The following is a 27,907-nucleotide window of genomic DNA, read 5'->3' as shown; positions in this document are numbered from 1 at the left end:
CGGCACACCAGACTGTATCTTGTGTGCCGCGGCACAGTGGTTCGAAAAACACTGACTTAAACCACTGTTTTACTACATCGTTGCCGTCATCGCTGGAAAACCCTCTGCTGGGTGCCCCTCCCTTGCATCCGGCGTGCCTCCTGCAACACATACAAGTCTTTCACACGTTTCTGTGCAGGAAGTGGTCCAGAAGGGGGCGGTGTCGCACGCTAACTTGACCTCGTTTCAAGAAGACAAAGTCCAATGAAGCATATTCCATCTGAAAGACAACACAAAGACCTAGTAAACCCGCTCTTGGATTAAACCGAGTGGCAAATGGACTGTGGATCTGACACCCCCCAAACAGTCTGACCTGGTGTTTTAGGGCTTTTCCATGGCCTCGGCTCTCTCCGCAGCCCGCCCATTAACGTGCGGCATCTGTCGCCGGGGGGGGTTTGATCCTCCCTCACATGTGTGCGGCTGCAAGTCGCTGCAGACTTAATGTGCAGTTAGTCCGAGGTTCACAGAGGCTGTGAAGAAGGAAGACTGAGATGCCTTCTGGATGTTGAGGAAGGAGCGGGGATGGCGCTGTTTTGTACGGTTTTTACACTTTTTTTGTACTTACTTTCATCATTTTCGTCCTGGTCGTGGAACTGTGGACCAGCTCTATACTCTGGGCAGGGTTCTTGAGGGTGCATGGGAGTTTGCCCAACCAGTCTACATGTGCTTTGTGGACTTGGAGAAGGCTTTGGACCGTGTCCCTCGGGAAGTCCTGTGGGGAGTGCTCAGAGAGTATGGGGTATCGGACTGTCTTATTGTGGCGGTCCACTTCCTGTATGATCAGTGCCAGAGCTTGGTCCGCATTGCCGGCAGTAAGTCGAACACATTTCCAGTGAGGGTTGGACTCCGCCAAGGCTGTCCTTTGTCACCGATTCTGTTCATAACTTTTATGGACAGAATTTCTAGGCGCAGTCAAGGCCTTGAGGGGTTCTGGTTTGGTAACCGCAGGATTAGGTCTCTGCTTTTTGCAGATGATGTGGTCCTGATGGCTTCATCTGACCGGGATCTTCAGCTCTCGCTGGATCGGTTCGCAGCCGAGTGTGAAGCGACCGGAATGAGAATCAGCACCTCCAAGTCCGAGTCCATGGTTCTCGCCCGGAAAAGGGTGGAGTGCCATCTCCGGGTTGGGGAGGAGACCCTGCCCCAAGTGGAGGAGTTCAAGTACCTAGGAGTCTTGTTCACGAGTGAGGGAAGAGTGGATGGTGAGATCGACAGGCGGATCGGTGCGGCGTCTTCAGTAATGCGGACGTTGTACCGGTCCGTTGTGGTGAAGAAGGAGCTGAGCCGGAAGGCAAAGCTCTCAATTTACCGGTCGATCTACATTCCCATCCTCACCTATGGTCATGAGCTTTGGGTCATGACCGAAAGGATAAGATCACGGGTACAAGCGGCCGAAATGAGTTTCCTCCGCCGTGTGGTGGGTCTCTCCCTTAGAGATAGGGTGAGAAGCTCTGTCATCCGGGAGGAACTCAAAGTAAAGCCGCTGCTCCTCCACATGGAGAGGAGCCAGATGAGGTGGTTCGGGCATCTGGTCAGGATGCCACCCGAACGCCTCCCTAGGGAGGTGTTTAGGGCACGTCCGACCGGTAGGAGGCCACGGGGAAGACCCAGGACACGTTGGGAAGACTATGTCTCCCGGCTGGCCTGGGAACGCCTCGGGATCCCCCGGGAAGAGCTAGACGAAGTGGCTGGGGAGAGGGAAGTCTGGGCTTCCCTGCTTAAGCTGTTGACCCCGCGACCCGACCTCGGATAAGCGGAAGATGATGGATGGATGGATGGATGTTTGTAAATGTTGACATTTTTATAGATAAAGGTTTATAAAAAAAAAAAAGTGCAGTTAATCATGTGACCGCCTGGGTCTGTTTGATTGGTGAAACGGAGTCAAACGTCACCAGTGACCGCATTTGATTGGTGAAACGCAGGCATGTGCTAGGTTTTACTACTTAGGTATGAAATACTACACGGTCTAGCTCCATCCTATCTTGCCGATTGTATTGCACCATATGTCCCGGCAAGAAATCTGCCTTCAAAGGACTCCGGCTTATTAGTGATTCCCAAAGCCCAAAAAAAGTCTGCGGGCTATAGAACTTTTTCATTTCGGGCTCCAGTACTCTGGAATGCCCTCCCGGTAACAGTTCGAGATGCCACCTCAGTAGAAGCATTTAAGTCTCACCTTAAAACTCATCTGTATACTCTAGCCTTTAAATAGACCTCCTTTTTAGACCAGTTGATCTGCCGCTTCTTTTCTTTTTTTCCCTATGTCCCCCCCTCCCTTATGGAGGGGGTCCGGTCCGATCCGGTGCCATGTACTGCTTGCCTGTGTATCGGCTGGGGACATCTCTGCGCTGCTGATCCGCCTCCGCTTGGGATGGTTTCCTGCTGGCTCCGCTGTGAACGAGACTCTCGCTGCTGTATTGGATCCGCTTTGGACTGGACTCTCGCGACTGTGTGGATCCATTATGGATTGAACTTTCACAGTATCATGTTAGACCCGCTCGACATCCATTGCTTTCCTCCTCTCCAAGGTTCTCATAGTCATCATTGTCACCGACGTCCCACTGGGTGTGAGTTTTCCTTGCCCTTATGTGGGCCTACCGAGGATGTCGTGGTGGTTTGTGCAGCCCTTTGAGACACTAGTGATTTAGGCCTATATAAGTAAACATTGATTGATTGATTGATTGATTGATTGATCCTACTTTGAAGGTCTGTCTGACAAACCAAAACAAAAAAAGCGTGAATTAACAGATCGATAAAAACGTAACAAACGCATGGATAATGATCTCGGCGTCTTTAGTGGACAAAATGGAGCGAAAACATCTCGGTATGATGACTCGTGCGCGTGACGTCACGCATTGTAGAGGACATTTTGTTCCAGCGTCGTTCCCAGCCATAAGTCGTCTGTTTTCATCGTGTAATTCCACAGTATTCTGGACTTCTGTGTTGCTGAATCTTTTGCAATTTGTTCAATGAACGATGGAGACATCAAAGAAGAAAGCTGTAGGTGGGAAGCGGTGTATTGCGGCCGCCTTGAGCAACACAAACACAGCTGGTGTTTCATTGTTTACATTCTTGAAAGATGACCGTGAAGCTTTACTATGGAAGAGAGCGGTCAAGCGAACACGGGTGGATTGGACCACACACACAAAGTACAGTGTATTATGCAGCGATCATTTCGAAAGATCGTGTTTCGAAGAGGGTCCCTTGCGAAGGGCGGAGATGGGCATCGCCACCACCCGTCAACAGGTATGACCATGTAATCTCACTAAAACACTAGTAACACAATAAGCATCCATCCATCCATCCATCTTCTTCCGCTTATCCGAGGTTGGGTCACGGGGGCAACAGCCTAAGCAGGGAAACCCAGACTTCCCTCTCCCCAGCCACTTCGTCTAGCTCTTCCCGGGGGATCCCGAGGCGTTCCCAGGCCAGCCGGGAGACATAGTCTTCCCAACGTGTCCTGGGTCTTCCCCGTGGCCTCCTACCGGTTGGACGTGCCCTAAACACCTCCCTAGGGAGGCGTTCGGGCGGCATCCTGACCAGATGCCCGAACCACCTCATCTGGCTCCCCTCCATGTGGAGGAGCAGCGGCTTTACTTTGAGTTCCCCCCGGATGGCAGAGCTTCTCACCCTATCTCTAAGGGAGAGACCCAAACTCATTTCGTCCGCTTGTACCCGTGATCTTGTCCTTTCAGTCATGACCCAAAGCTCATGACCATAGGTGAGGATGGGAACGTAGATCGACCGGTAAATTGAGAGCTTTGCCTTCCGGCTCAGCTCCTTCTTCACCACAACGGATCGGTATAACGTCCGCATTATTGAAGACGCCGCACCGATCCGCCTGTCGATCTCACGATCCACTCTTCCCTCACTTGTGAACAAGACTTCTAGGTACTTGAACTCCTCCACTCGGGGCAGTGTCTCCTCCCCAACCCGGAGATAGCATTCCACCCTTTTCCGGGCGAGAACAATGGACTCGGACTTGGAGGTGCTGATTCTCATTCACAATAAGCAGATAAGGGATTTTCAAGAATGATTCTAGTAAATTTGTCTAATAATAATTGAATCGCTCTGCTGTCTAGTTTTTTTTTTTTTTTTTTTTTTTAAGACCTTCACTCTCACTTTCCTCATCCACGAATCTTTCATCCTCGCTTAAATTAATGGGGAAATTGTCGCTTTCTCGGTCCGAATCGCTCTCGCTGATGGTGGCCATGATTGTAAACCAGGGGTGCCCATTACGTCGATGGCGAGCTACCAGTCGACCGCGGGGGGTGTGTCAGTCGATCTCCAGCCAGGCTTTTAAAAAAAATAGACCTAAAAATGAGTGATCATCAATCTTCACCAAGACGTCACTTAAATGACATTCACGGTACCGGAGGGTCTTGTGAGATGACGCTGGCTGCTGCAAGATCATTATTATGAAAATATGACCGAGAGGAAGGCGAGAAACACTTTTTATTTCAACAGACTCTCGCGCCGTACCTTCCGTCAAAACTCTAAAGGCCGACTGCACATTTCCTATCTTCACAATAAAAGCCCTGCTTCATGCTGCCTGCGCTAACTAAATACAGAGTCTCGGAAAACTGGCGTGCACAAGCGATCCCTCAGAAAAGAGACTCTTATTTTGTTAGCGCAGGCAGCATGAAGCAGGGCTTTTATTGTGAAGATAGGAAATGTGCAGTCGGCCTTTAGAGTTTTGACGGGAGGGACGGCGCGAAAGTCTGTTGAAATAAAAAGTGTTTCTCGCCTTCCTCTCTGTCATTTTTTCATAATAATGAACTGGCAGCAGCCAGCGTCATCTCACAAGACCCTCGGGTGCCGGGAATGTCATTCAAGCAAGCTACGGAATTTGCCGCCAATGTTTTTCTTGTAAAGTATATGGAAGCTGGATGAATTAGATGCCAAAAACCAACCACTTTCATGTGGTATTGTACAGAAAGGACAACTTTTTTTCTCCTCCATTTGAAAATGTGGGCGTTATCATCATTACTGTCTGATTCCAATCAATGCAAGTCATCAGAATCAGGTAATACACCAACTTATATTCTTGTCTTGGTGAAAAAAGACATCTATATGTGTTACACATGCTTGTATTATCATTAAACCCATTTAACTTGTTTACAAAAATGTCTCTTTCATAAATAAATAAATATAAATGATAAATATAAATGAGGTAGATCCCCTCAAGTTGGTCAATTGAAAAGTAGCTCGCCTGCAGAAAAAGTGTGGGCACCCCTGATGTAAACAATGTTCAGATGTGAGGAGCTCCACAACCCGTGACGTCACGCGCACATCGTCTTCTACTTCCGGTACAGGCAAGGCTTTTTATTATCAGCACCGAAAGTTGCAAAATTTATCGTCAATGTTCACTACTAAATCCTTTCGGCAAAAATATGTCAATATCGCGAAATGATCAAGTATGACACATAGTAAATGTAGCGCGTTACTACCCACCTCTGCCAGACTGTATCTCACGGCACACTGGTTGAAAAACACAGGTGTAGACCAAAACTCTGTGATTATTTATGTGTATTAGCACCGGCGGCTAATTGTGCTAAAAATAGCTTTAGCTCCCTGTGAGCCTTGTGTTTGTCAAGGATGAAGTTGTGAGGGCCAGCTGCAGTTGAAACCATGACCTAAACTAAGAGCGGTTGATCACTGAGGTCATTGAAAGGGAGAACGCCGGGAGACCCGTGACTTGGGAGCCCTCTTAAGTGCTTCTTCGCCGAGCTCGGCACATTAGCATAGCGTGGCAGCGCTGAGGGTGGAATTTGTCACAAGACCGGCCGTTGAATGTTGTTCTTTGTTTTTACAAGATGCGAGCGACACACTACCCCAGCGCCTGGGGAGTGTCGCTGTTTTTGTGATGAGCAACAGAAACTTTCTGTTTTCAATCGGTTTGAAGTCTTCTCGCCACTCTGCTGGCAATGGAAGCTCTTCCTAACGTCTTTGTCTGCCCGTGTAGTCCTGGAAGTTTCTGTTTGATAGGCAACACATAGTTGGATGTTGCCTGAGAGGAAGTAGTCCTCGCTGGAACGAAAGCTTTGGAAAACCCAGATCTGTTAAATTTGTGTTAAACACCGAAAACAAATAGTCATTTATTTTGAAAATAAATGGAAGTTCTTCCTAACGTCTTTGTCTGCCCGTGTAGTCCTGGAAGTTTCTGTTTGATAGGCAACACATAGTTGGATGTTGCCTGAGAGGAAGTAGTCCTCGCTGGAACGAAAGCTTTGGAAAACCCAGATCTGTTAGATTTGTGTTAAAGACCGAAAACAAATAGTCATTTGTGGTTGTCATTTATTTCGAAAATAAATGGAAGTTCTTCGTAATGTCTTTGACTGCCCGTGTAGTCCTGGAAGTTTCTGTTTGATAGGCAACACAGTGGACAATAGTTGGATGTTGCCTGAGAGGAAGTAGTCCTCGCTGGAACGAAAGCTTTGGAAAACCCAGATCTGTTAGATTTGTGTTAAACACCGAAAACAAATAGTCATTTATTTTGAAAATAAATGGAAGTTCTTCCTAACGTCTTTGTCTGCCCGTGTAGTCCTGGAAGTTTCTGTTTGATAGGCAACACATAGTTGGATGTTGCCTGAGAGGAAGTAGTCCTCGCTGGAACGAAAGCTTTGGAAAACCCAGATCTGTTAGATTTGTGTTAAAGACCGAAAACAAATAGTCATTAGTGGTTGTCATTTATTTTGAAAATAAATGGAAGCTCTTCCTGACGTCTTTGTCTGCCCGTGTAGTCCTGGAAGTTTCTGTTTGATAGGCAACATATCGGACAATAGTTGGATGTTGCCTGAGAGGAAGTAGTCCTCGCTGGAACAAAAGCTTTGGAAAACCCAGATCTGTTAGATTTGTGTTAAAGACCGAAAACAAATAGTCATTTGTGGTTGTCATTTATTTTGAAAATAAATGGAAGCTCTTCCTAACGTCTTTGTCTGCCCGTGTAGTCCTGGAAGTTTCTGTTTGATAGGCAACACAGTGGACAATAGTTGGATGTTGCCTGAGAGGAAGTAGTCCTCGCTGGAACAAAAGCTTTGGAAAACCCAGATCTGTTAGATTTGTGTTAAACACCGAAAACAAATAGTCATTTGTGGTTGTCATTTATTTTGAAAATAAATGGAAGCTCTTCCTAACGTCTTTGTCTGCCCGTGTAGTCCTGGAAGTTTCTGTTTGAATGGCAACACCGTGGACAATAGTTGGATGTTGCCTGAGAGGAAGTAGTCCTCGCTGGAACAAAAGCTTTGGAAAACCCAGATCTGTTAGATTTGTGTTAAAGACCGAAAACAAATAGTCATTTGTGGTTGTCATTTATTTTGAAAATAAATGGAAGCTCTTCCTGACGTCTTTGTCTGCCCGTGTAGTCCTGGAAGTTTCTGTTTGATAGGCAACACAGTGGACAATAGTTGGATGTTGCCTGAGAGGAAGTAGTCCTCGCTGGAACGAAAGCTTTGGAAAACCCAGATCTGTTAGATTTGTGTTAAAGACCGAAAACAAATAGTCATTTATTTTGAAAATAAATGGAAGTTCTTCCTAACGTCTTTGTCTGCCCGTGTAGTCCTGGAAGTTTCTGTTTGATAGGCAACACATAGTTGGATGTTGCCTGAGAGGAAGTAGTCTTCGCTGGAACGAAAGCTTTGGAAAACCCAGATCTGTTAGATTTGTGTTAAAGACCGAAAACAAATAGTCATTTGTGGTTGTCATTTATTTTGAAAATAAATGGAAGCTCTTCCTAAAGTCTTTGTCTGCCCGTGTAGTCCTGGAAGTTTCTGTTTGATAGGCAACACATAGTTGGATGTTGCCTGAGAGGAAGTAGTCCTCGCTGGAACGAAAGCTTTGGAAAATCCAGATCTGTTAGATTTGTGTTAAAGACCGAAAACAAATAGTCATTTGTGGTTGTCATTTATTTTGAAAATAAATGGAAGCTCTTCCTAACGTCTTTGTCTGCCCGTGTAGTCCTGGAAGTTTCTGTTTGATAGGCAACACAGTGGACAATAGTTGGATGTTGCTTGAGAGGAAGTAGTCCTCTCTGGAACGAAAGCTTTGGAAAACCCAGATCTGTTAGATTTGTGTTAAAGACCGAAAACAAATAGTCATTTGTGGTTGTCATTTATTTTGAAAATAAATGGAAGCTCTTCCTAACGTCTTTGTCTGCCCGTGTAGTCCTGGAAGTTTCTGTTTGATAGGCAACACATAGTTGGATGTTGCCTGAGAGGAAGTAGTCCTCGCTGGAACGAAAGCTTTGGAAAACCCAGATCTGTTAGATTTGTGTTAAAGACCGAAAACAAATAGTCATTTGTGGTTGTCATTTATTTTGAAAATAAATGGAAGTTCTTCCTAACGTCTTTGTCTGCCCGTGTAGTCCTGGAAGTTTCTGTTTGATAGGCAACACATAGTTGGATGTTGCCTGAGAGGAAGTAGTCCTCGCTGGAACGAAAGCTTTGGAAAACCCAGATCTGTTAGATTTGTGTTAAAGACCGAAAACAAATAGTCATTTGTGGTTGTCATTTATTTTGAAAATAAATGGAAGCTCTTCCTGACGTCTTTGTCTGCCCGTGTAGTCCTGGAAGTTTCTGTTTGATAGGCAACACAGTGGACAATAGTTGGATGTTGCCTGAGAGGAAGTAGTCCTCGCTGGAACGAAAGCTTTGGAAAACCCAGATCTGTTAGATTTGTGTTAAAGACCGAAAACAAATAGTCATTTATTTTGAAAATAAATGGAAGCTCTTCCTAACGTCTTTGTCTGCCCGTGTAGTCCTGGAAGTTTCTGTTTGATAGGCAACACAGTGGACAATAGTTGGATGTTGCCTGAGAGGAAGTAGTCCTCGCTGGAACGAAAGCTTTGGAAAACCCAGATCTGTTAGATTTGTGTTAAAGACCGAAAACAAATAGTCATTTATTTTGAAAATAAATGGAAGCTCTTCCTAACGTCTTTGTCTGCCCGTGTAGTCCTGGAAGTTTCTGTTTGATAGGCAACACAGTGGACAATAGTTGGATGTTGCCTGAGAGGAAGTAGTCCTCGCTGGAACGAAAGCTTTGGAAAACCCAGATCTGTTAGATTTGTGTTAAAGACCGAAAACAAATAGTCATTTGTGGTTGTCATTTATTTTGAAAATAAATGGAAGTTCTTCCTAACGTCTTTGTCTGCCCGTGTAGTCCTGGAAGTTTCTGTTTGATAGGCAACACATAGTTGGATGTTGCCTGAGAGGAAGTAGTCCTCGCTGGAACGAAAGCTTTGGAAAACCCAGATCTGTTAGATTTGTGTTAAAGACCGAAAACAAATAGTCATTTGTGGTTGTCATTTATTTTGAAAATAAATGGAAGCTCTTCCTGACGTCTTTGTCTGCCCGTGTAGTCCTGGAAGTTTCTGTTTGATAGGCAACACAGTGGACAATAGTTGGATGTTGCCTGAGAGGAAGTAGTCCTCGCTGGAACGAAAGCTTTGGAAAACCCAGATCTGTTAGATTTGTGTTAAAGACCAAAAACAAATAGTCATTTGTGGTTGTCATTTATTTTGAAAATAAATGGAAGCTCTTCCTGACGTCTTTGTCTGCCCGTGTAGTCCTGGAAGTTTCGGTTTGATAGGCAACACAGTGGACAATAGTTGGATGTTGCCTGAGAGGAAGTAGTCCTCGCTGGAACGAAAGCTTTGGAAAACCCAGATCTGTTAGATTTGTGTTAAAGACCGAAAACAAATAGTCATTTGTGGTTGTCATTTATTTTGAAAATAAATGGAAGCTCTTCCTGACGTCTTTGTCTGCCCGTGTAGTCCTGGAAGTTTCTGTTTGATAGGCAACACAGTGGACAATAGTTGGATGTTGCCTGAGAGGAAGTAGTCCTCGCTGGAACGAAAGCTTTGGAAAACCCAGATCTGTTAGATTTGTGTTAAAGACCGAAAACAAATAGTCATTTATTTTGAAAATAAATGGAAGCTCTTCCTAACGTCTTTGTCTGCCCGTGTAGTCCTGGAAGTTTCTGTTTGATAGGCAACACAGTGGACAATAGTTGGATGTTGCCTGAGAGGAAGTAGTCCTCGCTGGAACGAAAGCTTTGGAAAACCCAGATCTGTTAGATTTGTGTTAAAGACCGAAAACAAATAGTCATTTGTGGTTGTCATTTATTTTGAAAATAAATGGAAGTTCTTCCTAACGTCTTTGTCTGCCCGTGTAGTCCTGGAAGTTTCTGTTTGATAGGCAACACATAGTTGGATGTTGCCTGAGAGGAAGTAGTCCTCGCTGGAACGAAAGCTTTGGAAAACCCAGATCTGTTAGATTTGTGTTAAAGACCGAAAACAAATAGTCATTTGTGGTTGTCATTTATTTTGAAAATAAATGGAAGCTCTTCCTGACGTCTTTGTCTGCCCGTGTAGTCCTGGAAGTTTCTGTTTGATAGGCAACACAGTGGACAATAGTTGGATGTTGCCTGAGAGGAAGTAGTCCTCGCTGGAACGAAAGCTTTGGAAAACCCAGATCTGTTAGATTTGTGTTAAAGACCAAAAACAAATAGTCATTTGTGGTTGTCATTTATTTTGAAAATAAATGGAAGCTCTTCCTGACGTCTTTGTCTGCCCGTGTAGTCCTGGAAGTTTCGGTTTGATAGGCAACACAGTGGACAATAGTTGGATGTTGCCTGAGAGGAAGTAGTCCTCGCTGGAACGAAAGCTTTGGAAAACCCAGATCTGTTAGATTTGTGTTAAAGACCGAAAACAAATAGTCATTTGTGGTTGTCATTTATTTTGAAAATAAATGGAAGCTCTTCCTGACGTCTTTGTCTGCCCGTGTAGTCCTGGAAGTTTCTGTTTGATAGGCAACACAGTGGACAATAGTTGGATGTTGCCTGAGAGGAAGTAGTCCTCGCTGGAACGAAAGCTTTGGAAAACCCAGATCTGTTAGATTTGTGTTAAAGACCGAAAACAAATAGTCATTTATTTTGAAAATAAATGGAAGTTCTTCCTAACGTCTTTGTCTGCCCGTGTAGTCCTGGAAGTTTCTGTTTGATAGGCAACACATCGGACAATAGTTGGATGTTGCCTGAGAGGAAGTAGTCCTCGCTGGAACGAAAGCTTTGGAAAACCCAGATCTGTTAGATTTGTGTTAAAGACCGAAAACAAATAGTCATTTGTGGTTGTCATTTATTTTGAAAATAAATGGAAGTTCTTCCTAACGTCTTTGTCTGCCCGTGTAGTCCTGGAAGTTTCTGTTTGATAGGCAACACAGTGGACAATAGTTGGATGTTGCCTGAGAGGAAGTAGTCCTCGCTGGAACGAAAGCTTTGGAAAACCCAGATCTGTTAGATTTGTGTTAAAGACCGAAAACAAATAGTCATTTGTGGTTGTCATTTATTTTGAAAACAAATGGAAGTTCTTTAACGTCTTTGTCTGCCCGTGTAGTCCTGGAAGTTTCTGTTTGATAGGCAACACAGTGGACAATAGTTGGATGTTGCTTGAGAGGAAGTAGTCCTCGCTGGAACGAAAGCTTTGGAAAACCCAGATCTGTTAGATTTGTGTTAAAGACCGAAAACAAATAGTCATTTGTGGTTGTCATTTATTTTGAAAATAAATGGAAGCTCTTCCTAACGTCTTTGTCTGCCCGTGTAGTCCTGGAAGTTTCTGTTTGATGGGCAACACAGTGGACAATAGTTGGATGTTGCCTGAGAGGAAGTAGTCCTCGCTGGAACGAAAGCTTTGGAAAACCCAGATCTGTTAGATTTGTGTTAAAGACCGAAAACAAATAGTCATTTATTTTGAAAATAAATGGAAGTTCTTCCTAACGTCTTTGTCTGCCCGTGTAGTCCTGGAAGTTTCTGTTTGATAGGCAACACAGTGGACAATAGTTGGATGTTGCCTGAGAGGAAGTAGTCCTCGCTCTAACGGAAGCTTTGGAAAACCCAGATCTGTTAGATTTGTGTTAAAGACCAAAAACAAATAGTCATTTGTGGTTGTCATTTATTTTGAAAATAAATGGAAGCTCTTCCTAACGTCTTTGTCTCCCCGTGTAGTCCTGGAAGTTTCTGTTTGATAGGCAACACATAGTTGGATGTTGCCTGAGAGGAAGTAGTCCTCGCTGGAACGAAAGCTTTGGAAAACCCAGATCTGTTAGATTTGTGTTAAAGACCGAAAACAAATAGTCATTTGTGGTTGTCATTTATTTTGAAAATAAATGGAAGCTCTTCCTAACGTCTTTGTCTGCCGGTGTAGTCCTGGAAGTTTCTGTTTGATAGGCAACACAGTGGACAATAGTTGGATGTTGCCTGAGAGGAAGTAGTCCTCGCTGGAACGAAAGCTTTGGAAAACCCAGATCTGTTAGATTTTTGTTAAAGACCGAAAACAAATAGTCATTTGTGCTTGTCATTTATTTTGAAAATAAATGGAAGCTCTTCCTAACGTCTTTGTCTGCCCGTGTAGTCCTGGAAGTTTCTGTTTGATAGGCAACACATAGTTGGATGTTGCCTGAGAGGAAGTAGTCCTCGCTGGAAGGAAAGCTTTGGAAAACCCAGATCTGTTAGATTTGTGTTAAAGACCGAAAACAAATAGTCATTTGTGCTTGTCATTTATTTTGAAAATAAATGGAAGTTCTTCCTAACGTCTTTGTCTGCCCGTGTAGTCCTGGAAGTTTCTGTCTGATAGGCAACACAGTGGACAATAGTTGGATGTTGCCTAAGAGGAAGTAGTCCTCGCTGGAACGAAAGCTTTGGAAAACCCAGATCTGTTAGATTTGTGTTAAAGACCCAAAACAAATAGTCATTTGTGGTTGTCATTTATTTTGAAAATAAATGGAAGCTCTTCCTAACGTCTTTGTCTGCCCGTGTAGTCCTGGAAGTTTCTGTTTGATAGGCAACACAGTGGACAATAGTTGGATGTTGCCTGAGAGGAAGTAGTCCTTGCTGGAACGAAAGCTTTGGAAAACCCAGATCTGTTAGATTTGTGTTAAAGACCGAAAACAAATAGTCATTTGTGGTTGTCATTTATTTTGAAAATAAATGGAAGCTCTTCCTGACGTCTTTGTCTGCCCGTGTAGTCCTGGAAGTTTCTGTTTGATAGGCAACACATAGTTGGATGTTGCCTGAGAGGAAGTAGTCCTCACTGGAACGAAAGCTTTGGAAAACCCAGATCTGTTAGGTTTGTGTTAAAGACCGAAAACAAATAGTCATTTGTGGTTGTCATTTATTTTGAAAATAAATTGAAGTTCTTCCTAATGTCTTTGTCTGCCCGTGTAGTCCTGGAAGTTTCTGTTTGATAGGCAACACAGTGGACAATAGTTGGATGTTGCCTGAGAGGAAGTAGTCCTCGCTGGAACAAAAGCTTTGGAAAAACCAGATCTGTTAGATTTGTGTTAAAGACCGAAAACAAATAGTCATTTGTGGTTGTCATTTATTTTGAAAATAAATGGAAGCTCTTCCTGACGTCTTTGTCTGCCCGTGTAGTCCTGGAAGTTTCTGTCTGATAGGCAACACAGTGGACAATAGTTGGATGTTGCCTGAGAGGAAGTAGTCCTCGCTGGAACGAAAGCTTTGGAAAACCCAGATCTGTTAGATTTGTGTTAAAGACCGAAAACAAATAGTCATTTGTGGTTGTCATTTATTTTGAAAAGCTGGCATTCATTCAGCAATCTACTCTTCTAAGCGTTGGACAAATGTTCCAGTTTGTTGGTAGCGTTTTGTGTCGCTAATGTTGAAAGAGCCATTTTGGACCAAAAATACCCCCAAAAATTGTCTGAGCCCGCAAAAATTAAGTCTTATATAAGTGTTATAATGAAGGCAACACATGATGTGTTTATATTAGTTATATTAGCCTACTATCAAAATGACTTTAAAAGTCTTATATAAGTGTTATAATGAAGGCAACACATGATGTGTCTATATTAGCCATATTAGCCTACTATCAAAATGACTTTAAAATTATTATATGAGTGTTATAATGAAGGCAACACATGATGTGTTTATATTAGTTATATTAGCCTACTATCAAAATGACGTTGTCTTATATAATTGTTATAATGAAGACAACACATGATGTAGCTATATTAGCCTACTATCAAAATGACTTTAAAAGTCTTATAAGTGTTATAATGAAGACAAGAAATGACGTGTCTATCCATCCATCCATTTTCTACCGCTTGTCCTATTGGCCATATTGGCCTACTATCAAAGTGACTTCAAAAGTATTTTATAAGTGTTACAATGAAGACAACACATTATGTGTCTATATTAGTTATATTAGCCTACTATCAAAATGACTTTAAAAGTCTTATATGAGTGTTATAATGAAGACAACACATTGTGTCTATGCTAGCTATATTAGCCTACTATCAAAATGACTTTAAAAGTCTTATGAGTGTTATAATGAAGGCAACACATGATGTGTTTATATTAGTTATATTAGCCTACTATCAAAATGACTTTAAAAGTCTTATATAAGTGTTATAATGAAGACAGCACATTATGTGTCTATATTAGCCATATGAGCCTACTATCAAAATTACTTTAAAATTATTATATGAGGTTTATAATGAAGGCAACACATGATGTGTTTATATTAGTTATATTAGCCTACTATCAAAATGACGTTGTCTTATATAAGTGTTATAATGAAGACAACACATGATGTAAGTGTCTATATTAGCCTACTATCAAAATGACTTTAAAAGTCTTATAAGTGTTATAATGAAGACAAGAAATGATGTGTCTATCCATCCATCCATCCATTTCTACCGCTTGTCCTATTGGCCATATTGGCCTACTATCAAAGTGACTTCAAAAGTATTTTATAAGTGTTACAATGAAGACAACACATTATGTGTCTATATTAGTTATATTAGCCTACTATCAAAATGACTTTAAAAGTCTTATATGAGTGTTATAATGAAGACAACACATTGTGTCTATGCTAGCTATATTAGCCTACTATCAAAATGACTTTAAAAGTCTTATGAGTGTTATAATGAAGACAACACATTGTGTCTATGCTAGCTATATTAGCCTACTATCAAAATGACTTTAAAAGTCTTATATGAGTGTTATAATGAAGGCAACACATGATGTGTTTATATTAGTTATATTAGCCTACTATCAAAATGACGTTGTCTTATATAAGTGTTACAATGAAGACAACACACGATGTGTCTATATTAGCCATATTAGCCTACTATCAAAATGACTTTAAACGTCTTTTGAAAGTGTTATTATAAAGTAAACACATGATGTAGCTATATTAGCCTACTATCAAAATGACTTTAAAAGTCTTATATAAGTGTTAGACACATCATGTGTTGTCTTCATTATAACACTTATAAGACTTTTAAAGTCATTTTAATAGTAGGCTAATAGAGACACATCATGTGTTGTCTTCATTATATTAGCCTACTATTAAAATGACTTTAAAAGTCTTATAAGTGTTATAATGAAGACAACATATGATGTGTCTATCCATCCATCCATCCAGTTACTACCGCTTGTCCTATTGGCCATATTAGCCTACTATCAAAGTGACTTTAAAAGTATTTTATAAGTGTTACAATGAAGGCAACACAAGATGTCTATATTAGCCTACTATCAATATGACTTTAAAAGTCTTATATAAGTGTTATAATGAAGGCAAAATATGATATAAGTGTCTATATTAGCCTACTATCAAAATTAATTAAAGTCATATATAAGTGTTATAATGAAGACAACACACGATGTGTCTATATTAGCCATATTAGCCTACTATCAAAATGACTTTAAACGTCTTTTGAAAGTGTTATAATAAAGGAAACACATGATGTAAGTGTCTATATTAGCTATATTAGCCTACTATCAAAATGACTTTAAAAGTCTTATATAAGTGTTATAATGAAGACAACACATAATGTGATTATATTAGCCTACTATCAAAATGACTTTAAAAGTCTTATATAAGTGTTATAATGAAGACAACACATAATGTGATTATATTAGCCTACTAGCAAAATAACTTATACTGAATTATCTTGGTAATAATCAGGATTTCAACATAAATCCGAATATTTGTGGTTATTATTTTGCTACAATGGTCCGACACAGACATCCAAGTGACACTATTGTAACTTGAATTGTTCACGTCTTTCCTTGTTTTTGTATGGACTGTAGATGTTGAAATCCCTACATTTCTTGCAATTGCACTTTGAGAAAGGTTGTTCTTAAACTGTTTGACTATTTGCTCACGCAGTTGTGGACAAAGGGGTGTACCTCGCCCCATCCTTTCTTGTGAAAGACTGAGCATTTTTTGGAAAGCTGTTTTTAAACCCAATCATGGCACCCACCTGTTCCCAATTAGCCTGCACACCGGTGGTATGTTCCACATAAGTGTTTGATGAGCATTCCTCAACTTCATCAGTATTTATTGCCACCTTTCCCAACTTTTTTCGCACGTGTTGCTGGCATCAAATTCTAAAGTTAATGATTATTTGCAACAAATAAACTGATGTCTTTGTCGCATATTCAACTGAATATGGGTTGAAAATGATTTGCAAATCATTGTATTCTGTTTATATTTACATCTAACACAATTTCCCAACTCATATGGAAACGGGGTTGACTCCAAAATAAGAACCCGGGTGACCTTTACAAACACGTGTAGGAGTTTGTGTTCCCCTCTCCCAACTTCTGCAATGCGAGGTCACCTCCCACCATTTTCTGTCCTTTTCCCGCAGTTCCCCTTCGTGCAAGATGACGGAAGAAGTGATCGTCATCGCCAAGTTCGACTACATGGCGCAGCAGGACCAGGAGCTGGACATCAAGAAGAACGAGCGCCTCTGGCTCCTCGACGACTCCAAGTCCTGGTGGAGGGTCCGAAACGCCACCAACAAAACCGGGTTTGTGCCGTCCAACTACGTGGAGAGGAAAAACAGCGCCAGGAAAGCCTCCATTGTCAAGAACCTCAAAGACACGCTAGGTAAGGACCTGTTGGTCCGTGCAGTCTTTCTTAACCATAGGCCGCGAGTTCTTCGTATTCACTTGTAATACACGTTTCCACCACTTGTGGCAGTAATGACAATATCCAACTAACCCAGGGGTGTCCAAACTATTTCCACTGAGGACCACACACTGAAAAATCAAAACAAGCGGGGGCCGCTTTGATATTTTTTATTTTAAAAATTAATACACAATATGTATAAAAAATATACGTTTAAACCTCCACTCAGTTATGATCCCGGGGACCCCAAAGGGTTTTGGTAAAAAAAAAAATTAAAAGTGTGTCATTATTCAGTATTATTATTTGGTAATAATAATGCGGACCCTATTGAAACTGCTGTGTTTTATTATTATTCCGCACCTACGCGCTGTAATTTGACCCCCTTAACATGCTTCAAAACTCACCAAATTTGACACACACGTCGGTATAGCAAACCTTCCCAACATATTAAGCAATTAATTGTTCTAATTATTTGAAACTGGATTTTGCATGTCACTAAAGTTATATAAGCCTTGCTTGTTCGATATTTAATGCAAAACTATTTTGGGTCCCTATTAAAAAGGTTAATTTGTTCAACCTTGGCCCGCGGTTTTGTTCCGCTTAAAATGTTGGCCCACTCTGTATTTGAGTTTGACACCCCTGGTCCATACCTAGATGGCTGCCAGGTGCCGTAGCTAAGCCGGCACGTTTTAAAGTTTTCGTTTGCCTGCACATCGTAAAAACAACCGTCCAACATTTTACAACTACTGAAATTGTAAACTTATAGGTGCCGAGTTGCGACGAGAGAGTGTGTCGATGTAAAGATATTACGCCCAGTTGGTAAATCTATCAGTTTGCTAATAGTAGCTACTAGCCGTACCCATGTATTTTCATTCTAACTTATATCTGTCAGTAGCGACGTTATGGAAGGTAAAAACTACAATACAAAGTAGTGTGTTGTTCTAACTTATATCTGAGACTTCCCTCTCCTCAGCCACTTCCATATATACTCTGTCCCGTCCGTCCATCGCTGCTTTAATTAGGGTCCTTGGTCCATGGCAAAGGACCCTATTGAAACTGCTGTGTTTTATTATTATTCCGCACCTACGCGCTGTAATTTGACCCCCTTAACATGCTTCAAAACTCACCAAATTTGACACACGTCGGTATAACAAACCTTCCCAACATATTAAGCAACCAATCCCCCAAAATGAAAATTGCGCTCTAGCGCCCCCTAGGAAAAAATGACAGACAAAACTGCATGTAACTTCTGTTTAGGAATGTCATAGCGACATGAAACAAAAACTCCTATGTAGGTCTGACTTAGACCCAATTTTCATACACTCACTTCTTTCAGCAAAAATCTACAGGAAGTTGGCAAAATCCCCTTCAAAATACAATTTGCGCAAAAAAATGCCATTTTTGCCTCTTTGCGCTGTAATTTGACCCCTTTAAAATGCTTCAAAAGTCACCAAACTTGGCGCACACATCAGTACTGGCGAATATTGCAATCTAATGAAAAAAACAAACTCCAAAATTGCGCTCTAGCGCTATTTTTGAATAAAACACTGAAAAAACTGCTCCTAGGAAGAAAACACAGACAAAATTGCTTGTAACTTCCGGTAAGAATGTCGGAGAGACATGAAACAAAAACCTCTATGTAGGTCTCGCTTAGACCTACATTTCTTAGATTGACAACCCCCAACAAAAATCAACAGGAAGTTTGCAATCCCCCCTTCAAAACAAAAGTTTTGTAAAAACCGGTCACCTTTCTTCAAACATTATCTCCTCTGAGTGCGTTTGTTGTGTTGGCTTCAAACTCGCACAGGAGAGAGATTGAACCCTTCTGATTAAAAGTATGGAACAGAGTTTTGAATAGTTCTCAGGTTTTGATTTTACGCGCCTTCAAAGAACCCCTGTGCAAAGTCTCCTAAAAAATGTCATTTTTGCCTCTTTGAGCTGTTATTTGACCCCCTTAAAATGCTTCTAAACTCACCAAACTTGACACACACATCAGGTCTGGCAAAAATTGCGATCTGATGAAAAAACCTAACCTCAAAACTGCGCTCTACCGCCCCCCCCAGGAATACAACACGGACAAACTGCTCCTAGGAAGAAAACACAGACAAAACTGCTTGTAACTTCCGGTAGGAATGTCAGAGAGACATGAAACAAAAAACACCATGTAGGTCTCACTTAGACCTACATTTTAATAATTAACATACTTTAGCAAAAATCAACAGGAAGTTTGATATTTTCACTTCAATAAACAACTGCATTACTTTCACAATGCATTAGATTCTCAAAATAGTGGCTCCAAGGCGTCTTCTAACGCTTATCCAGCCGTGGGTCTCGGGGGCAGCAGCCAAAGGCGGACCCGACCAACGCTGCTTGCAGCTTTAATTTTCATTCATCATTTGTTGCACGGTTAATTAACATGGAATATCGTTCCGGGTCTAGGTGTGTGACGATTGTAATTACATTTTGATTTTCCAAGACCCACAGCTGGTGTTTCACGCCCGTGTTACCCACGCAGCTGTTCACCTGTGGTTGTTAGCGGTGACAGGTGGAGAGTCACTGTGGGGCTAGTGTTACACGCTACACGTTACAGCCTGACACGCTTTAAGTGCAGCAGTAAAACAATCACATGCCAGCAAAGGGAAAAGGTCAATAGAAAGGCCAACATTTAAAGTGCAAGTCATTCCAAGTGGACAAGTTTTACTATTATTTTGAAGCGTTGCCATGCCAGCAGGATTAGCATACCCCTAAAATAAGCAAACCTTGTCACATGACATACAGTTGTTTGACTTACAGTTGTTGTCTTTTGACTTAAAGTTGTTGTCTTGGCTTTATATTGTTGTCTTTTGACTAAATAGGTGTTGTTTTTTCACTTATAGTTGCTGTCTTTTGACCAATAGTTATAGTTGTTGTCTACTGACTTATAGTTGTTGTTTTGGCTTAAAGGTGTTGTCTTTTGACTTAGTTGTTGTCGTTAGACTTACAGTTGTTTTCTTGGCTTAATATTGTTGTCTTTTGACTTATAGTTGTTTTTTCACTTCTAGTTTTTGTCTTTTGAGTTATAGTTGTTGTTTTGGCGTATGGTTGATGTTTTGGCTTGTAGTTGTTGTGTCTTTGATTATAGTTGTGTTTTTGCTAAAAGTTGCTATATTTTGACCTGTTGGGTGTTGTGTTATGGCTCAAATAAATCTCCTTGAACCCTTCAAATTGTTGCGTTATGTCTTTATATTGTTACAGAGCGTTTTGTTTTGGCGCTAGAGCGCAATTTTGAGTTTTGGGGTTTGTTTTTTTCATTAGATCGCAATATTCGCCAGTCCTTATGTGTGCGCCAAGTTTGGTGACTTTTGAAGCATTTTAAAAGGGGTCAAATTACAGCGCAAAGAGGCAAAAATGGCATTTTTTGCGAACATTTTATTTTGAAGGGGTTTTTGCCAACTTTTTTGGGCTTTGGTTTTTTCATTAGATCGCAATATTCGCCAGTCCTTATGTGTGCGCAAAGTTTGGTGACTTTTGAAGCATTTTAAAGGAGTCAAATTACAGCGCAAAGAGGCAAAAATTGCATTTTTTGCGCAAATTTTGTTTTGAAGGGGTTTTTGCCAACTTCCTGTAGATTTTTGCTGAAAGAAGTGAGTGTATGAAAATTGGGTCTAAGTCAGACCTACATAGGAGTTTTTGTTTCATGTCGCTATGACATTCCTAACAGAAGTTACATGCAGTTTTGTCTGTCATTTTTTCCTAGGGGGCGCTATACCGACGTGTGTGTCAAATTTGGTGAGTTTTGAAGCATGTTAAGGGGTCAAATTACAGCTCAAAGCTGCAGAATAATAATAAAGAGAATAAAACGCTAGAAATTCAATAGGGTCCTCTGTCCCAAAGGGACATTACAATCATTACACACCTAGCCCTGGGCTGAGATTCGATGTGTCAATTAACGGGACGATAAATTAAAATAAACTCGGTAAGTCTGTTAGCCTCGATAAACTGCCGACAGTTGGCATTAACGTGTAAAATTTAGAATGATCGGAAAATTGTGATTGATAACCACACCTTGATAAAATAATGGGCTGACTACTGTTAGCTTGCTAGCTAGCTTAACTGCTAACATTAAAACAAGAGACATTAACGTATTTCCACGTTAAGAATTGACATACTCCAATCTAAACTTGTACGAACATGTTACTGTCCAAACAACTAAAATACAGTATTTGTTTAGTTGTATTATTTATTGTTTTGCTTGTCTATATTGGATGGTTTCCCACACCCTTCTTAACAGACTATTGTATTGCTTTTGGTTGTCACTTTTAATCAATGTTTTCATGTGTTTCAAGTTAAAATATACAAATATTTATGTCATCAGTGGTTCATTTGCTGTCAAAATAATGACAATTATGTTTGTAAGTGGATATAAAATGTGTTATCGGCCCTGGCCTATACACACCGTTATGCTGTCTCAGGCGATCCGGGGACATTTTAACTGGAGAATTAATATTTTTATTATGTGTTTCAAGTTAAGATATACAAATATATATTTCATCAGTGGTTATTTTTTGTCAAAATAATGACAATTATAATTGTAAGTAGATATAAAATGTGTTATTGTCCCAGGCTTATACACACCGTTATGCTGTCTCAGGCGATCCGGGGACATTTTAACTGGAGAATTAATCAACATTTTTATTATGTGTTTCAAGTTAAAATATACAAATATATATGTCATCAGCTGTTCATTTGTTGTCAAAATAATGACAATTATATTTGTAAGTGGATATAAAATGTGTTATCGGCCCAGGCTTATACACACCGTTATGCTGTCTCAGCCGATCCGGGAACATTTTAACTGGAGAATTAATCAATATTTATGTATTTCTAGTTGAGATATACAAATATATATTTCTTCAGTTGTTCATTTTTTGTCAAAATAATGACAATTATAATTGTAAGTAGATATAAAATGTATTGTCGGCCCAGGTTTATACACACCGTTATGCTGTCTCAGGCGATCCGGGGACATTTTAACTGGAGAATTAATATTTTTATTATGTGTTTCAAGTTAAGATATACAAATATATATTTCATCAGTGGTTATTTTTTGTCAAAATAATGACAATTATAATTGTAAGTAGATATAAAATGTGTTATTGGCCCAGGCTTATACACACCGTTATGCTGTCTCAGGCGATCCGGGGACATTTTAACTGGAGAATTAATATTTTTATTATGTGTTTCAAGTTAAGATATACAAATATATATTTCATCAGTGGTTCATTTTTTGTCAAAATAATGACAATTAAAATTGTAAGTAGATATAAAATGTGTTATTGGCCCAGGCTTATACACACCGTTATGCTGTCTCAGGCGATCCGGGAACATTTTAACTGGAGAATTAATCAATATTTTTATTATGTGTTTCAAGTTAAAATATACAAATTATATATTTCATCAGTAGTTCATTTTTTGTCAAAATAATGACAATTATAATTGTAAGTAGATATAAAATGTGTTATTGGCCCAGGTTTATACACACTGTTATGCAGTCTCAGGCGATCCGGGGACATTTTAACTGGAGAATTAATCAATATTTTTATTATGTCTTTCAAGTTGAGATATACAAATATATATTTCATCAGTGGTTCATTTGTTCCCAAAATAATGATGAAAATTATATTTGTAGGTGAATATATAATGTGTTATCGGTCCAGGCCTATACACATCGTTATGCTGTCTCAGGAGATCCGGGGACATTTTAACTGGATAATTAATCAACATTTTTACTATGTGTTTCAAGTTAAAATATACAAATCTATATTTCATCAGTGGTTCATTTGTTTTCAAAATAACGACAATTATATTTGTAAGTAGATATAAAATGTATTGTCGGCCCAGGCTTATACACACCGTTATGCTGTCTCAGGCGATCCGGGGACATTTTAACTGGAGAATTAATATTTTTATTATGTGTTTCAAGTTAAGATATACAAATATATATTTCATCAGTGGTTATTTTTTGTCAAAATAATGACAATTATAATTGTAAGTAGATATAAAATGTGTTATTGGCCCAGGCTTATACACACCGTTATGCTGTCTCAGGCGATCCGGGGACATTTTAACTGGAGAATTAATATTTTTATTATGTGTTTCAAGTTAAGATATACAAATATATATTTCATCAGTGGTTCATTTTTTGTCAAAATAATGACAATTAAAATTGTAAGTAGATATAAAATGTGTTATTGGCCCAGGTTTATACACAGGTTTATATGCTGTCTCAGGCGATCCGGGGACATTTTAACTGGAGAATTAATCAATATTTTTATTATGTGTTTCAAGTTAAGATATACAAATATATATTTCATCAGTGGTTCATTTTTTGTCAAAATAATGACAATTAAAATTGTAAGTAGATATAAAATGTGTTATTGGCCCAGGTTTATACACACCGTTATGCTGTCTCAGGCGATCCGGGGACATTTTAACTGGAGAATTATTTAATATTTTTATTATGTGTTTCAAGTTAAAATATACAAATATATATTTCATCAGTGGTTAATTTTTTGTCAAAATAATGAAAATTATGATTGTAAGTAGATATAAAATGTGTTATTGGCCCAGGCTTATACACACCGTTATGCTGTCTCAGGCGATCCGGGGACATTTTAACTGGAGAATTAATCAATATTTTTATTATGTGTTTCAAGTTAAAATATACAAATATATTTTTCATCAGTGGTTCATTTTTTGTCAAAATAATGACAATTATAATTGTAAGTAGATATAAAATGTGTTATTTGCCCAGGCTTATTTTACACACCGTTATGCTGTCTCAGGCGATCCGGGAACATTTTAACTGGAGAATTAATCAATATTTATGTGTTTCAAGTTGAGATATACAAATATATATTTCATCAATGGTTCATTTTTTGTCAAAATAATGACAATTATAATTGTAAGTAGATATAAAATGTGTTATTGGCCCAGGCTTCTACACACCGTTATGCTGTCTCAGGCGATCCGGGGACATTTTAACTGGGGAATTAATCAATATTTTTATTATGTGTTTCAAGTTAAGATATACAAATATATATGTCATCAGTGGTTCATTTGTTCCCAAAATAATGATGAAAATTATATTTGTAGGTGAATATATAATGTGTTATCGGCCCAGGCCTATACACACCGTTATGCTGTCTCAGGAGATCCGGGGACATTTTAACTGGAGAATTAATCAACATTTTTATTATGTGTTTCAAGTTAAAATATACAAATCTATATTTCATCAGTGGTTCATTTGTTTTCAAAATAACGACAATTATCTTTGTAGGTAAATATAAAATATGTTATCTGTCCAGGCTTATACACACTGTTATGCTGTCTCAGGCGATCCGGGGACATTTTAACTGGAGAATTAATCAACATTTTTATTATGTGTTTCAAGTTAAAATATACAAATATATTTTTCATCAGTGGTTCATTTGTTTTCAAAATAATGACAATTATATTTGTAGGTGAATATATAATGTGTTATCGGCCCAGGTTTATACACACCGTTATGCTGTCTCAGGCGATCCGGGGACATTTTACTGGAGGATTGCGAGTGATGACCACATTTGACGTGCACGTGTGTGTGTGTAAAAAAAGCCAAGAAGTGTGTTCTGGGCGTGTAGCGTTACGATGGGAAGAATGTGTCTTGATACGCTCTCCTGACTGTCGGCAGGATTCATGTTTCCAGTGTTTGTTGTAAACTTCCCTGCAGTCAGTCACATGACATGCGGGTATTGACTCCCTCACCAGAGCCAAACTCTGAATCCTGTTGGCGCAGCACTTAAAATAGCTCTTTGCTTGCCTTACGTCTCTGCTCTTTACGTCTCATTTTCTTTCCCGTGCCGAGCGCCCACTCCTCGTCCTTCCTTCCTCCCTCCATGAGGCCTTCCAAAGCCGGAGGGCCTCCCCACGGCCCGCTCTCATTGGCTCCCGGCGGTCACATGACCGTGGAGGGGGGTTGGGGGCGGCCCCAGCCCCAGCCCCGCTCTCTGGGTGTTCACATGGAACAACTCCACAGCTGCAGTGGGAAGAGAGCCGGGGCCGGGACAGATACGGAGGCGCCCAGCCAAAAATGGACATGGCTAACCTATTCAAGCATTTCTTTCGTGAGTTCTTCACTTTGCTACTTTGCGTGTTTTCTTCACTGTTGTGTCGTTTCTCACGCGGGCCAAGAATGTGTCCTGTTGGGGGAGAAGGTGTCCGCACACACTGGGTGGATATGCTCTCGCTGCTCAGCTCTAGCCTGTAATTGCCTCAGCTATGCTTCTGTCTCTTGCTTTTAAGTATATATCCACGCCGCAATCCCGCTTTTTTTTCCCCCCTCCAACCGGGGCAACTTGCCAGACTGCATTGTTGTTTTTGAAGACCCTAGCGCCACTTTGGTTGGGCAATATCTCACGACGCTGCCATTTCTTTGATGCTGGCTCTTTCTGGGAGCCCCCCCTGCTTATGTAGAACAGTGCGGTCATTGTTGGGGAAGAGGGAAGGGGTGTACGTGTATCGATGGCACACATCTCTTGCACCTTTATCAGAGGAATGTCATTGGCGGCCTGTTGATCTTCTCCAGCCTGGCTGACGTACTCTAATCTCCAGCTGGTTCCTACACACGTTCTATGGACCCCTTGTTGTGTCCAGAGAAGCTGCAGCGGGGGAGGCGTAGAGATAAGCCTTTCATTTTGGGGGGGTTTTCGGAGAAGTGCTCCCTCCTTATGTTTTCCTGTTCCTCGGCCTCCCCCAGCAAGCGGAAACTCTAATTCGAGCCAGATTTCTAGCCCTGTCGGCCAGAGAGGAAGTGAGAAGTCGGAAGGAAGTTGAATCATTGCGCAGGCTTCAGTCTGTTTTGGACGTTCCTTCTCCTCCTGCTTCTTCACTTCACTGCTGACTTCTCACAATTTTTTTTTTACAAATACTGTGGGGCAAAAAAGTATTTAGTCTCCCACTTAAAATGATGACAGAGGTCTGTAATTTTCATCATAGGTACACTTCAACTGTGAGAGACAGAATGTGAAAAAAATAGGAATTTTAAAGAATTTATTTGTAAATTATGGCGGAAAATAAGTATTTGGTCAACCATTTAAAGCTCTCACTGATGGAAGGAGGTTTTGTCTCAAAATCTCACGATACATGGCTTCATTCATTCTTTCCTCAACACGGATCAATCGTCCTGTCCCTTTAGCAGAAAAACAGCCCCAAAGCATGACGTTTCCACCCCCATGCTTCACAGTAGGTGTGGTGTTCTTGGGATGCAACTCAGTATTCTTCTTCCTCCAAACATGACAAGTTGAGTTTGTACTGGGGAAGGATAAGTAAAAAAAAATACAATCTAGACTGGGCAAAAAACCTCCGTAGCAAAGCACATATACATATTACAACGTACATCTCGAGATATCTAGCAACAGAGGGAAGGGAGTGCGGGGTCATGGTGGTAGGCCGCAGCTCTCAGACCCTGACCATCCTTTCACAAGCCCTATGGGATTTGCGTCGGAATGGATGGAATAGCCGCACCGGACAATGTCGCAAATATACAGTGGGGCAAAAAAGTATTTAGTCAGCCAGCGATTGTGCAAGTTCTCCCACTTAAAATGATGACAGAGGTCTGTAATTTTCATCATAGGTACACTTCAACTGTGAGAGACAGAATGTGGAAAAAAAATCCAGGAATTCACATTGTAGGAATTTTAAAGAATGCATTTGTAAATTATGGTGGAAAATAAGTATTTGGTCAACCATTCAAAGCTCTCACTGAAAGGTTTTGGCTCAAAATCTCACGATACATGGCCCCATTCATTCTTTCCTCAACACGGATCAATCGTCCTGTCCCCTTAGCAGAAAAACAGCCCCAAAGCATGATGTTTCCACCCCCATGCTTCACAGTAGGTGTGGTGTTCCTGGGATGCAACTCGGTTTTCTTCTTCCTCCAAACATGACGAGTTGAGTTTGTACTGGGGAAGGATAAGTAAAAAAATACAATCTAGACTGGGCAAAAAACCTCCGTAGCAAAAGCACATATACATATTACAACGTACATCTAATTTTCATCATAGGTACACTTCAACTGTGAGAGACAGAATGTGAAAAAAAAAAATCCAGGAATTCACATTGTAGGAATTTTAAAGAATGTATTTGTAAATTATGGTGGAAAATAAGTATTTGGTCAACCATTCAAAGCTCTCACTGATGGAAGGAGGTTTTGACTCAAAATCTCACGATACATGGCCCCATTCATTCTTTCCTCAACACGGATCAATCGTCCTGTCCCCTTAGCAGAAAAACAGCCCCAAAGCATGATGTTTCCACCCCCATGCTTCGCAGTAGGTGTGGTGTTCTTGGGATGCAACTCAGTATTCTTCTTCCTCCAAACATGACAAGTTGAGTTTGTACTAGAGAAGGATAAGTAAAAAAATACAATTAAACTGGGCAAAAAACCTCCGTAGCAAAAGCACATATACATATTACAACGTACATCTAATTTTCATCATAGGTACATTTCAACTGTGAGAGACAGAATGTGGAAAAAAAATCCAGGAATTCACATTGTAGGAATTTTAAATAATTTATTTGTAAATTATGGCGGAAAATAAGTATTTGGTCAACCATTCAAAGCTCTCACTGATGGAAGGAGGTTTTGACTCAAAATCTCACGATACATGGCCCCATTCATTCTTTCCTCAACACGGATCAATCGTCCTGTCCCCTTAGCAGAAAAACAGCCCCAAAGCATGATGTTTCCACCCCCATGCTTCACAGTAGGCCTGGTGTTCTTGGGATGCAACTCAGTATTCTTCTTCCTCCAAACATGACACGTTGAGTTTGTACTGGGGAAGGATAAGTAAAAAAAATACAATCTAGACTGGGCAAAAAACCTCCATAGCAAAGCACATATACATATTACAACGTACA

The 27,907-nt window shown here is 40.5% G+C and overlaps 1 protein-coding gene across 11 annotated transcripts in view; it reads left to right on the top strand.

The window, feature by feature from the left end:
* nck1b (NCK adaptor protein 1b) overlaps positions 1 to 27,907 on the top strand; it is a 96,555-nt gene that overhangs the window by 30,725 nt on the left and 37,923 nt on the right. For 8 of the 11 annotated variants that reach the window (XR_009809748.1, XR_009809750.1, XR_009809749.1 and 5 more), the window contains exons 1-2: positions 511 to 574; positions 16,707 to 16,948. Coding sequence is in view for 3 of the 11 variants with exons in the window: in XM_061921256.1 (XP_061777240.1) it covers positions 16,723 to 16,948 (226 nt within the window). In the remaining 8 variants the exon portion in view is untranslated. Of the gene's footprint in view, positions 1 to 510; positions 575 to 16,706; positions 16,949 to 24,858; positions 25,114 to 27,907 lie in introns of those variants that run through there. The other 3 variants (XM_061921257.1, XM_061921256.1, XM_061921258.1) reach the window with 3 other exon arrangements.

The sequence above is a fragment of the Nerophis ophidion genome, linkage group LG15, assembly GCF_033978795.1.
Source record: "Nerophis ophidion isolate RoL-2023_Sa linkage group LG15, RoL_Noph_v1.0, whole genome shotgun sequence".
In the NCBI taxonomy this organism is placed as follows: domain Eukaryota; kingdom Metazoa; phylum Chordata; class Actinopteri; order Syngnathiformes; family Syngnathidae; genus Nerophis; species Nerophis ophidion.
Note: the sequence above shows the minus strand (reverse complement) of the source record. Positions and strands in the feature narration are given on the sequence as shown.